The 14430-nt window shown below is 36.4% G+C and overlaps 1 protein-coding gene across 1 annotated transcript; it reads left to right on the top strand.

Moving 5' to 3' along the window:
* Nucleotides 1–3516: 3516 nt before the first annotated feature.
* Nucleotides 3517–4535, top strand: LOC131628047 (GEM-like protein 7). Its single transcript, XM_058898907.1, has 3 exons — nt 3517–3713; nt 3817–4154; nt 4248–4535. The coding sequence occupies exons 1-3, from the start codon at nt 3578–3580 to the stop codon at nt 4419–4421; spliced, it is 648 nt and encodes a 215-aa protein (XP_058754890.1). The 5' UTR covers nt 3517–3577; the 3' UTR covers nt 4422–4535.
* Nucleotides 4536–14430: the final 9895 nt, after the last annotated feature.

The raw sequence follows: 14430 nt of genomic DNA on the forward strand, positions 1-14430 counted from the left end.
CTTCTTTAAGAAAAAACCAACATTTCTTAATAAAAAGAAAAGAGCATCCATCCGGACCCGGACTTTTATCCCCCCCCACAATTCCAAACCGCCTCTTTAATCTCATTTTCTGAAAAAGGTTTCTCAATCTCCATCGCCTCCTCCCCACTTATGGATTTAAAATAAATTCCATCCAACAAGGGTCTAACCTCTTCCGATTCAATGAATTTATTACCAAAATGAGAATAATCCGCCTCTTTGACATCCACTACCGATTCCACCAAACCTCCCGGGGTAAGTACCGGACCTAAATGATTATGTCTTCTTCTTTGTTTCATCACCTTGTGAAAAAAAACTCTATTAGAATCTCCCTCCTTCAACCATCTCAATCTAGATTTTTGCAATAACATACTTTCCTTTATCCTCAAATTCCTCCAAAACTTACTACAAGCTTCTTTCCTCTAAACAAGATTATCGGCAATAAAAGAATTAGATTCAGAGACTAACCTTTCATCGACAATATTCAATTCACGAACACCTTCCTCCATTTCCAAATCAATTTTTCCAAACACCTCCTGTTCCAACTTCTAAGTTTATCTTTAAGAATCCTAAGCTTTTCTTTTAGAACAAAATCACCTCTGCCTTCCATCTTCATACTTTTCCACTCTTTCTCTACAAAAGGAATGAAAGAATCAAAAGAAAACCATTCATTATTGAATCTAAACGGCTTAGGTCCCCAATCCAAATGGTCCGTCATTATCCAAATTGGACAATGATCCGAAATGTCTCTATCCCCGATAAATTGACCGACCACTTCCCATCTATTCACAATATTACTAGATAGGAGAAATCGATCTATTCTACTCATCGCCTTACCATCCCTACCAAACCACGAGAACTTTTTCCCTTTGCACGAAATGTCCACCAACAACGTTTTATCAATAAACTCCGAAAAAAGCTCCTCTTCTTTATGGCTCACCGACAAAGCCCTTCCTTTCCTTTCACTACTATTTTTAATAGCATTAAAATCCCCTCCCATGATCCATTCTCCATCTTTGAAAGACTCCTTCAAAGCTAACAAGTCGTTCCACAAACATTTCTTCTTGCTCAACACACAAGACGAATAAATATTAACAATGTAGTAAAGATTATCCTTCCAACAAACTTTTATTCCCAAAAACCCTTCCCCTTTAAAACTACTCAAGACCTCCACATTAATCGGATTCCATAAAGTTAATAAACCGCCCGATCTTCCTGATGAATTGGTGAAGGAATAACCAACTTCCGAAGAAAACCAAAAACTTCTAGCCTTCACTTCATCCATACTAGTAACTTTAGTTTCTTGTAACAAAAACACGTCGGCGTTTCCTTTTTTGATCAATGAACTAATTCTCCTACATTTGAGATTGTTCACTCCCCCTCTTATATTCATACCCGATTATCATTTAACAACTTTTTGATTCTCCTTCAACCCTTCCCCGATTTTACCTTCCCCTTGTTCCAAACATTCAATCCTACTAACAAGTTTGTCCCGACCCTCCGCATCCACTACCCCCAAAGCTACAATTGCTGACCACAATTTCCCACCTATATCATTCTCTAAAAATTTCCATTGCCTTCCATTACTTCTAATAATATCGGATTCCTCTAAATGAGCACCATAGTACCCCGAAGCCTTCCCACTGTTCACACTAGCACACCCGGCTGCTGCTGTTACCCCAATGTTCCTTTCACCTTACGCCGCCTATACACCAAGTTAATTATCTACTACTATTAATTATAGTATAATGCAAACAATCAATCATATTAATAAAATATTAATTAAACATGAATTTTTTTTTCAAAACATCATGTAAATTGAATATAAATATAATTTTTTATGTCAAATTTGATTCCATCAATTCTATTAACTAAATAGAGATTATTTAACAACATGCTATTAAATAAAACTATGACAATTAAAATTATTTTGATATTGAGAATGATTTATGTCTTTTCAATTCTAAACTTTCTATGTATCAATTATAAAACTCTCCTTTAATATATATTTATTTGAAATATAAAACTTTAAAATTTTAACTATATTTATTATTATTTCGTGAAATACAGCTCTTATTAATACACTTAATTTGTTTTTAAATATAAAATGTCATTATTAAATATATTTAAATTCAAATGATAATTTAGTAATAATTATATCATACGTACTACAAATATTATTTAATTGTCAAATTTTTTAAACTTAAGTACATGATGTATTTAATATTATATCAAACTAATCAAAACTTGCCCAATACAATATATGTGAGCAAAATAATAAACTCAGACATATGTGAGCCATCCATGATGAGATTAGTCACAATCTTCAAATATAGTATCCTAATTACTTCACAATTATCCATCATTCTCTTAGAACCGTCATATACATAGCATGGAATCTTGCTCCTCAAGATACATAAACCTTTCTCTTAAACCAACCAAGCAGTCCATGATGTCATAATATATATCATCTTGAACAAAATAACATTGCATAACACAGTCATCTGATTCACTCATTAGTCGACTTAATTTTCACTGCAATGAAATTCAGATTTCGTGGAAGTTAAAATTTCAGAATAGCTATTAGCACTTTAATGTTGCTTAATTTGGAATGACCTTAATTAATATGAAGAAAATGGGAGGACCACAAACAATGTATTTAAAGATATGGCACCCATGCTTTTGGAAAGGCGAATCAGCAAATTATCTCCATGTGCATCTACACTGATTATCTTTTTAGAGGCCTTACATTTCTATTTCTACTAGACAAAGTTTATATCATAAAGTAAACTTGCTGACAGGGCTATGGTGTGGTAGGGAATAAGGTTATGGAACATGAAATTTTGTTTGACAGAAACTAGAAGTAGAATGGAAACTAAAATCTGGTCTTAGGCCGGTATCTAATGACGTGTGTGGATGGTTGACCTATAAAAATGGAGGTTGTCAAACCATTACCACGTCAGTCACAAAATAACTAGATTATGTCTCAAACACCTTAACTTACTACACTTGCCCTTCATTTTAGTTTTACATACCTGACTTACTGCAAAAAAATTTAGACAACTCTAGCTCCACAAAGTTACAATGCCCACTCATAAAGTTTCTGCTGATGAAAACCACTTCTTCCTTTTAATTTCCAAAACAGTGCAGTTCTCCGAAGGGTTGGCCGACAGCATGTCATATACACCATGAAATCTTACTCCTCAAGATATACAAACCTTTCTCTAAGCCTCTTAAAATATATCCTTTTAAGTTTTTTTATTAATGAAAAAGCTAACTATATCTTTCTTCTTTACCATCTTTTTCTAAAAGCAACCAAACAAAATATTATCCTGAAAAAAGTCCTTCTTGTTGCCACCTCAGTAGTGTCTTTATTACATCACCAAGATCATGGTTGAGTCATCCCACTAAAGGCTCAAGATTCACTTCCTACTTTTCTTCCGTTTAAATACTACCTCCTTACAATACAAAGGGACTGATCTAACCAAGTGAGTCTAACTTCCTTAAAATCTACTAGCTATCTCTTTAAACAAAACACAAACCTTATTAATCATTCAACATGCAAACCTCACTTCTTCACGACCTAATTGTTGGAACTCCAATCATATATGACCAGTTTCAAAAGTCGGATAACAGATACTTACTTGATTCTGCCTCTCATCCATGTCAATATCCATCTAAACATCAAAGCAAATGTAAGACTTTCTTTCCCTTTACAAACAAACGAATCACGATTATCTATCCTAATTTCATTAAGTATTGACGATTTTACTGATATACAGTGCTTCAATGTTTCAGGTAGAGGAAGTTCTAACCAAAAAAAGCGCATCAGGAAGGGTGATAGTAATTCTGAAACTTCAGCGAGACTTGGGACAAACATATCTGAAATTATTAAAAGGAAGTTGAGCTTAGGAGCAAGAATTCTTCAAGTGGGTGGAGAGGAGAAAGTGTTCGTGAAGTATTTTAGTGTGGTCGAGGGGGAGAGGCTGCTGAAAGTTTGCCATTGTTATCTGTCGACCACGTCTGGCCCTCTAGCTGGTCTCCTCTTTATCTCCACTGAAAAGGTTGCCTTTTGCAGTGAGAGATCAATAAAAGTCTTTAACCAGAAAGGTCAAATGTGTAGGATCCACTATAAGGTATGTCAAGAACAAACCTATTCATAGCTCCGAGTCTTCCTATTTCAATATTTTGTTAAGATTCTCAATGGTATATATATGTGTGATATACAGGTTTCCATTCCAGTGAAGAAGATAAAATGTGTGAGGCAAAGTGAAAATGTTGAGAAGCCAAGACAAAAGTACATAAATATAGTTACAGTTGACAACTTTGATTTCTGGCTTATGGGTGTATCAAAATATCATAAGACTTATAAATATCTCGAACAAGCAACTTCTCAAACTTAGATGAATATAAGATATAACTTACAAGAGATGATATACAGCAAGTAATCATATGGCAGCTGTAATTGAAGATATGATTTAAGAAGAGGACTTTTTTTTTTTTTTTTTTTTTTTTTAATAGGCAATTGATATAAGAAATCGCACTAGGGGTGCAACCCTTACAACCAAAACAACTCTAGTGAGAGTTGCAACTATTAAGGGGAAGCTTGTACCAATCATAGAAAATGAACCTAGACTTAGTGTCACTATTACATAACCATCTCCAAGAGTAGAACATAATGTTAGAAATAACCACTTCAAAGCTAAAGGAAGCGTTTTCAAAAATAATGTTGTTTCTAGTATGCCAAATACTCCAAATAAGAGCCAACCAAATAAGGTTGATTTTTGCTCTATTCTTTGTATTTTTCACCTTCTCTTGAATGCTACCGAAATCCTTGAATTCTTCAAAAGTAAACTCCAAGCCATTTCCCAACCAAAGGTAAATTCTTTCCCACACCGCTTTCGTAACAAGACATTGGAAGAAGAGGTGTTCCAAAGTTTCCGGATGATTTGAGCAAAACAAGCAATCTAGAGAAGGAAGATTAGACAAACCTCGATGAGCCAAAAGATCTTTTAGAGGAAGTCTATCGATAAAGAATCTCCAAGAGAAGATCTTTATCTTTTTCGGAATGTTTGCTTTCCAAATAACATCCAACAATTTGATTGTAGAAGTTGGCCAAGCCAAATCCTTAGCATTAGACACCGCCGTAGAAACACTAGATACCGAGAAACAACCGGTGGAGGTAAGATTCCAATGGAAATCGTCGAAATCGGAGTTGTCCGGCTCAATTCCGCTTAATAAATCCCTTAAATCCCTCAATTGAGAGGCCCCGACCGAATCACCCCCATAAGAACCCGGAGGTAGCATTCGGTCATTCCCAATAATGGCATCAATGTTCCACGAGAAAATTCCGTTGTTCCAAGAGATCGCCTCACTAACCGCACAAAGCTTATTGGTTGAAATATCGAACAAGTACGGGAAAGAGGTACTAAGAGTTTGATCTCCCAACCAACAACTATGCCAAAAAAGAATATTGTTGCCTTTCTTGAACTTGCAATTGACCCAATCGGAGAATCCCTCGTCGGAGCTCTCCTCCTTGAAATCATTAAGAATAACATCCTTCCACCAAGTAGAATCCTCACGATTTAGAACATCCTCACAAGAGGCTAACACTTTGAGTTTTGGGTTGAGATATCTCAAAAGGAGAAATTTACTCCAAATTGCTTTGTCCTCCTTCAAAATTCTCCACTTCCATTTTAATAGAAGAGCTTTGTTCATTTCACCAACATCTCTTATTCCTAACCCTCCTCTATCTTTGGACTTACAAACATTCTCCCACTTCACCCAATGAATGCATCTCTTGTTGATATTACCATTCCACAAGAAATTACTAATTGATAACAGATGCACATGGTTCATGCATATCAGCTCAGATGCAAATTTGGGTTTCAATACATTGTTGATGCAAGAGAATTTGGCACGTGCTTTGTAACAAACACCAAAAAGTGGCAGTTAGATATGTAAATAGAAAGAATGAAGAAAACTGTTAGAAGTTTAAGCTCCAGAGTCAATTACTTGACGAATTATTTACGTGCAAGTTCTCAGGAACTTTCGAAATTCAGACCTTTCAAATATTTAAAAAAAATTGTCTTAAAATTTATTCACATGTGAATCTTGTTCAATTATTTATTTTAAATAGTTATCAAAGATTATATCAATAATGAGATTGAATACTCATGTGTTGTAGTAGTATTTATTTAGTGTAGGATCCTGCAACAGACAAAACAGATACAATTTTTCACTCTCAACACTACAACGAGGAAGGGCTTTTAAAAGCGCTTTTTTTGGCCTTTAACAGCGCTTTAAAGCGCTGCCAAAGCCAGCGCTGGCATAGGCTACGAAAGCGCTTTTAAAAGCGCTCTGGTAGGCCCCCCTATAAGAGCGCTTTTCTGGAAAAAGCGCTCTTGTAGGCCCCCCTTTAAGAGCGCTTTTCAGTAAAAAGAGCTCTGGTAGGCCCCCCTTTAAGTGCGCTTTTTCCAGAAAAGCGCTGTGATAGCCCCCCCTGTGAGTAAAAAATAAAAAAAAAACGCAACATACTAAAGCGCTTTTGTAAAAGCGCTCTTATAGGGTGGGCTTTAAGAGCGCTTTTTCCAGAAAAAGCGCTCTGATAGCCCCCCCTATAAGAGCGCTTTTACAAAAGCGCTTTAGTATGTTGCTTTTTTTTTTTTTTGCTTTTTTATTAATCTTTGGCAGCGCTTTTAAAAAGAAGTGCTTTAGTATGTGGGCCTTTAAGAGCGCTTTTTAGAAAGCGCTTTAGTAGCTAAATGAGGTATTTTAATGTGCAGCCTGTAATTTAATCCTCCCAGTCGACCTGTAATATTTTCGACCTGTAATATGTTTTCAGCCTGTAATATTTTCGACCTGTAATTTATTTTCGACGATATTATTTCAGCCATCAGTAAGACAATATATATATATACTAATATAATACCATTATAATATCCAAAATTATATATATACATCATTACAACATCAATAATATTATAGTACTTCAATTCGACACAAATCCTACATGAAAAAGCGCTTAATATAAAAATGACACAAATCCTCTTTTATTTCTTCCAACTTAAGTTTCGGGTATCCAGCGGCACGGAATTCGTCAAGGTACTACAAAACAAAAACAAAATATGAATGATACATTTAGTTAAATGTAATAAATTATATGAAATTATCTTAAGTTATAAATTCATACCGTGAGCGGAATCTCTAATTGATTTGCCTGAAGGATTTCTTTCATAAACCTCAATACAAAGTATCCGCAATCGTAACTGTTTTTCTGTTGCGGACACTACATAGAAAAACAAATAAGATTCTATAGTTGTGCATTGTTTTATCAAGTAGCATAAATATATTATAAGCAACATTGTGAAAAATAATGTACCTGCACTTGGATCCAAGTAATGTTGCTAGATTTAGTTCGGGATACCTGTGCGTCCCGTTGACTTTGGAACACTTGTATTGATCTAATTAACAAATATATAAAAGCATATGTTTAGATCAATCCCACAAATAAGTAAATATATATATAAATATACACGAATATATATTTAGAACGATCCCACTTACAAATCAACGATGTCCTTCATGGCCGGATAATTGGTCCATTCACCATTTACCGAATTCAGATAATACACGACTTCCCTTATAGGGTTGATAGCAAGCAGCAACCAGTGTGCTCTATAAATAAAAACAATAGGTTATATGAAAATTTTGCTATACACAAAAGAAACAGAGATTAGATGAACAAAGAATGAGAAACTAACCCTACTGGTCGGGTATTATACGCCCAAAGATGCAGACATTCTGTATTGCCGGTGGACATGAATCTATCGACTAATCGCTGTCTAAATGATTCCCGTTCCGAAGCAATTGCCATTCCGCTGCAGTGGGCGGAAGACACGAAACGGAATCTGTTAGACAACGGAGTCCCGCGCAACACTCTGTCATACAACAACCTTAAATAAAAACATAATAAACATTAGATTATTTTCATTTAAATGTGTAAATAAATTATATTGTGGGACTAATTAAATAATATATCGGATGAGGGAATATTACCGGATGTATGAGTGCATGTTATTGACGCCTAGTTGATCATGCTTAAAAATCTCCTCCAAGTCATCAAGTGTAATAAGTGACTTGAATTCAATACCGAAGACACTCTCATCCATAACGATTTCACGTAAAGCACCATCCTTCAAATCGGACATATCAACCATTGTTGCGAGCGTCGACCGGTACCGAGGCACAAAAGCACCGCCTTTTTTTCCCGCTGGCTTCGGAGGACCAGTGGGTGGTACGGTACGAACTTGCTGCGTCACTTGTTGTGACTCTCGAGCGGATGCCTAAAAATCATATAAGTTAGGTAAAATATAAAATCATGCAGATTTAGATTCAGATTAATTATTAACACTTTAAATGTACCTCTTTTAGTGATGCAACGGACTCCTCCTCCTGTAAAATCCCTTTACCCTTAACTGTGGGTTTTATAGGAGCAGTCTAAAATTAAAATGTAAAAAATAATTAATAAACGGTTTAGAATTGACATTCGAAAACTAAATGATTCATAATCGTTTTCAATATACCTCATCACTAATGGTAATGAGCTCCGAGGGCCATGCAACAAATGATCCTATTGCATCTCGCAGCAATGTCGTCTCTGAGACCATGTCAGGTACCGGTAGCATCGCATCATGATCTACTACAACATCCACCGATACTTTCAGGTGTCCATCCGGGAGCGGTCTATGGTGAAGTAAATCTCCCAAAGTGTTGTGCACTTTTCCCTTGCCAACTAGTCGATAACTCGGTTCCGATAAGTATAGTTGGCAAGATGAAATGCCCTAAACCAATAGTAAATATAAAGTCATTATCATTAATAAAATAGAACAATTTAAAAGGAAAAAAAATTATAATTATCTCGGGAAATTTCCTTTGATAGTTGATACTAGCCTTATCACTAGTTTCTTTCACCGATGGAGTGTTGCACTTTTCTCTCATATACGCCTCTTTATCTCTTTGCAATTCAGAGACTTGTGCTTGCAATTCCGCCAACTTTTGCAACACTTCTTCATTTGAAGGATTTCTTCTCCTAGGACTCTTGTAAAAAGAGGTTGGAGTCACACCATGACCCTTACCCCTCACCCGACCGGGATACTCAGGAGCATCTAGTGCTCTACTAAGTACGCTCCCCTCACCGGTGGATGCCGATTGCGACAAGGTCTCCTGTAATTCATTTACATTAAAAAATCATTTATATATTAAAAAACATTTGATTTAATTAAAGACACAGTATTATACTTACACATTCAGTAAAAACTCTCTGAACTTCGGGATCGACAGCATGATACTTTTATCATCCTGTTCTTTGGTATAAAATGTGTATCCATTAATAGCGTATGCGCTATAAGAAAGCACAATTACAGTTGGACCATAGGCTAAACATCTCAACCTTTCTGTTACTGAAGCAGGATCTGAACGATACTTTGAATAAATATGATCCCTAAACCACGGTATGAAACTTCGATTGTGCTCTCGTACTATCCAGTTCTCATTTCTATTTGGATTTAAATCTCGGAGAACAACCTTGTGCATTTCAACATACGGCTCAACCTCAATCTCATTGTGCAGAACATACAAGTGCGCTTGATCCCGTTCGACCATTGATACTGTCACAACTTTATTTCCAATTAGCCTTTTTCCTTCTTTTTTTTCGACAATATGAGATTTGGGGAGTCCAATTGATTGAACATTTGACAGATATTCAGTACAAAACTCAACCGCTTCTTCAACAACGTATCGTTCGGCAATACAACCCTCCGGTCGACTTCTGTTTTTCACGTACCCTTTTAATATTTTCATATAACGTTCAGCAGGGTACATCCATCTCATATAAGCTGGTCCGCACAATTGTGTCTCTTTCACAAGATGAACGACTAGATGAACCATTATGTCAAAAAACGAGGGAGGAAAATACATTTCAAGATCACATAAAGTAACAACTATCTCTTTTTGCAATGTTGGTAAGATCGCGGGATCGACCACCTTACTGCAAATTGACCTGAAGAAGAAACACAGCTTAGTTATTGCGCTTCTTACTTTTTCTGGCAGAATAGAACGTATACCTATTGGTAAAAAATGTTCCATTATAACATGACAATCATGCGTCTTCAAACTCTTTAACTTGAGGTCTTTCATGGACACAATTCTTCTAATATCTGAAGAGTAGCCTTCTGGAACTTTAACTTCACTGAGGAACTTACACAATGTTTTCTTCTCCTTTCTAGATAGAGTGTAAACAGCAGGTGGCAGATATGTTCGTCTTCCTTTCGTCACGGGTCTCAATTCAGTTCTCATCCCCATGTTTGCCATGTCATTCCTTATGTTAACGCCATCCTTAGACTTTCCTGGTATATTGAGTAACGTACCTATAACGCTGTCAAATACATTTTTTTCAATATGCATAACATCCAGGAAATGTCTTACGTACAACGACTTCCAATATGGAAGTTCAAAAAAAATGGACTTCTTCTTCCACCCACCCTTGACAAGTGAATGTGCAAAAGGCTTGCCAAACTGAGTGCTCACATCTTTCACCTTTTCAAAAATTTGATCACCTGACAAAAAAGGCGGGGCTGTACCATGTTCGGCCTTTCCGTTGAATGCTTTTCTCCACCCACGGTAGTGATGATTAGAATTTAAGAATCTACGATGACCGAGAAAGACATTCTTCTGACAAAGATCCAATCGTGTCGTATCGGTTTCATCTTCACAAACGGGACACGCCTTTTGACCTTTATTGCTGTACCCGGATAGATTTCCGTATGCTGGAAAATCATTAATTGTTCCAAACAACATCGCCCTCAAGTTGAAACTTTCCTTCCTATACCCATCGTAAACCTCCACACCGTTGTCCCACAAAAACTTTAAATCTTCGATTAACGGTGCCAAGTATACGTCTATGTCATTCCCTGGTTGTTTAGGCCCAGAAATTAGCATTGATAACATCATGTACTTACGCTTCATACATAGCCACGGAGGTAGGTTATAGATCATAAGAATCACAGGCCATGTGCTATGCGAGATACTTTGAATACCATGCGGGTTCATTCCATCAGTAGACAATGACAACCGAAGGTTTCTTGCTTCTTTTGCAAATTCAGGATAATCAGTATCAACTTTCATCCATTGTGGTGAGTCTGCCGGATGTCGCAACTTTCCATCAATAATTCTTTCATCTGCATGCCAAGTCAAGTGTCTTGAATCGGTCTCACTACGATACATGCGTCTAAATCTCGGAATTATAGGAAAATACCATAAGACTTTAGCAGGAGACAACTTTTTCTTATATCGAGGGGCACCACATTTAGGACACTCATTCAACGCTGCATACTCGTTTCGAAACAAAACGCAATCGTTTGGACATGCATGTATCTTATCATAGCTCATGCCAGTAGAGGACAACATCTTTTTGGCTTCATACGTTCGATTGGGAAGAACATTATCCTCTGGTAGCATATCTTTCATAAGGGCTAATAACTATGTGAAACTTTTATCCGACCATCCATTGTCCGCCTTTAAGTTGTACAACTTTAACACCGCAGACAATCTTGTGAATTTTGAACAACCATCATACAACGGTTTCTCTGCATCGCTTACCAACCTCTCAAACATTTTGGGACAATCCGCAAGATCTTCTTCAAGCGCTTCTGCAATCTCCTCGACTCGATCGCAATCGTATGTGTCTGTGCAATCGTCGTTTGAAGCATACTTCCTATTACAACTCGACCCAGCATTCCCGTTACTTTTCTCACCATGCATTGTCCAACATGTATAACTTCTATCAATTCCAAACCGTAGTAAATGGGATCCCAACTGTTTCCCGTCAACCTTATCCCCATAACAGCAACCCAAGCAAGGACACGGCATTCGAAGCGGGTCTTCGGAGTGCTTAACCGCAAACTCAACGAATTCCCATACCCCTTTCTCGTACTCTTTCGACAATCGGTTTGATCTCATCCATGTCTTATCCATGACTTAATTAAGCTAAACAAATGCTTCTTCGTTTCTATAAGGAATTCTATCAAGATAATAAATAGCTATCATCATAATAGAATACCTAATTAGAATACCTAATCAGAATACCCGATTTCTTAAAGAAGACATTACCTTATTTCAAGGTAATATAAGTCCACAAACCAAAAAACTGGTTGAGAGACACTAAATTGATATTAAATAGAACCATAAACAATAAACTATAAGCAGAATATAACAAACTATAAGCAAGAAGAAAGGGATAGTAACCTGAGTTATAGACTTGATGTGGGAGATGGGTAGGTTTGAATCAGCGTTGTACAAGTAGAAACCAGAGACTTCAAAGTACGTAACTGTGAAATTAAACACACACACACACGATGCAGTTAAATACAAATATCATAAAAGTGAAGGAAGTAGATTCTTGTAACTAACTATTCATTGAATCAAAGAAATAGAAAATGAAGAGTTCAAACTTAGCATAGCTTTCTAACAGTTACTAACCTAAATTATCTTTATAGGCCTATTCTAATCTTTTGCCATTTTCTATTAAGAGCTCGCAGACTAATACATACTGAAGATTTGAAAATATTTTTCAAGTTAAAATGAAACAAATATATAAACCTTGGTACGAGCCCCACAAAATGACACAATTAATGGTTGAAATGAAACATCAGGATCTGTTTACTTAGAGGAAAAAGTGATTTGTTTTTATTTCACGTTTTCATTTTTAATTATAAAACGGATGCTAATTTCCAACGATTTGTACAAGAAACACTTGATAAACTTCTTTTTTGTTTTCAAAATTTCCTGTACAAATCTTGGAAAACAGAAACAGAATGAAAACAATGTGGCAGTCTTATATTAAAAAGAGAAAATAGGAAAAGAAAACAAAAGATACTTTTTCAAAGAAAAGGGCCCCAATATTTCAGAGAACAAATCGATGACTTTGCAAAAAGGCAGTACCTTCAAGAACAGATTCTTTCAATGCAATTTTTTGTCTGAGTTCTGCTACTTCTTTGGCCTGAAACGCATAATAATTTAATACGCTTTCCCAGATATGAAGATGGCACAAAGATTTGGTTAACTCAATTCTAATATAAAAGTCTCATTCTAATACATTAATAAGCTACACTTGTGATACTATTGTTTGATGAAATGCCAAAATTTTGTGATACTCATGGTGCAAGTTTAGCCGTACTATGTTACTATTGTTTGATGAAATGCCAAAATTTTGTGATAAACAGTGGCAAGTCTATTTTGTATTCAGTAACTTCAGAATTTTATCAACACTACAGCCAAAAAACCATGGATTTTTGAATCATGAAAAGCGGAAGTAAATCAACTTAGAATTTAAAAATTCCTACTAAGGATTGTGGCATTTCATCAATTATCAACTCAAATCATTTCTTTCAGGCATTTCATCAAACAAGTTGCAGGCAGAAGTTCAATCTTTGATACCAAATAAAATTTTCACTGAAAATTAAACCTAAAACTCACCGGCGGTGGATAAAACGAGTGACGGAGGAGAAGCCGACGGAGGGACGCCGACGGTGGTTGCCGATGGTGGTGGACGGAAGGGTTTCGCGTGCAATGAGGGTTTGTGGATGAAGAACAGTGGTGGACGGAAGGGTTCTGCAGAAAACGAAAGAGAGAAATGAGAAACAGTAACGCGTGTTTTGGTTTTTAATTTTTAGTAATAAAGGCTACTAAAGCACTTCTGAAAAGCGCTCTCAAAGCCTGGTCTATACCAGCGCTTTTGACTAAAAAGCGCTCTCATTAAACCCCCTACAGCAGCGCTTTGAAAAGCGCTCTCATACCCCCCCCCCCTTACCAAAGCGCTTTTGAAAAGCGCTGTCATACCCCCCCCCCTTACCAAAGCGCTTTTTAAAAGCGCTCTCATACACCCCCCCTACCAGAGCGCTTTTCAGAAGCGCTCTCATACCCCTCCCCCCTACCAGAGCGCTTTTTTCATCATTTTCCCTTTGTTTATTAATTTTTTTATGCGAAACCTACGAGAGCGCTTTTATGTAAAAGCGCTTTAGTAGCTGCGCTTTAGTATCTTAATTTTGGCGTAGTGCAAGAAGATCATACCTAATGATTACTTTCAATCAGAACATGATCCAAATATAGTTAACTAAAAGAGATAGAAATCAATTATAAGATACAAAAGATAAATAAAAGACTGATGCATTTTCATAATGGTGGTGACACAAAATGCCTTAGCCTTATTCTTTCCACCTCAATACCCTTGTTATACACGCAGAAACCCTATAAATTTCCCAGCAGAGATCCCAAATATAGATTTAATTGGATTCATCTATGGTTCTAAATTGCAATCCGCAACTGCAATTGTGGCCGCAATGTTGCTGATACGGT

This window comes from Vicia villosa, unplaced genomic scaffold (genome assembly GCF_029867415.1).
Source record: "Vicia villosa cultivar HV-30 ecotype Madison, WI unplaced genomic scaffold, Vvil1.0 ctg.000422F_1_1, whole genome shotgun sequence".
Taxonomy (NCBI): Eukaryota; Viridiplantae; Streptophyta; class Magnoliopsida; order Fabales; family Fabaceae; genus Vicia; species Vicia villosa.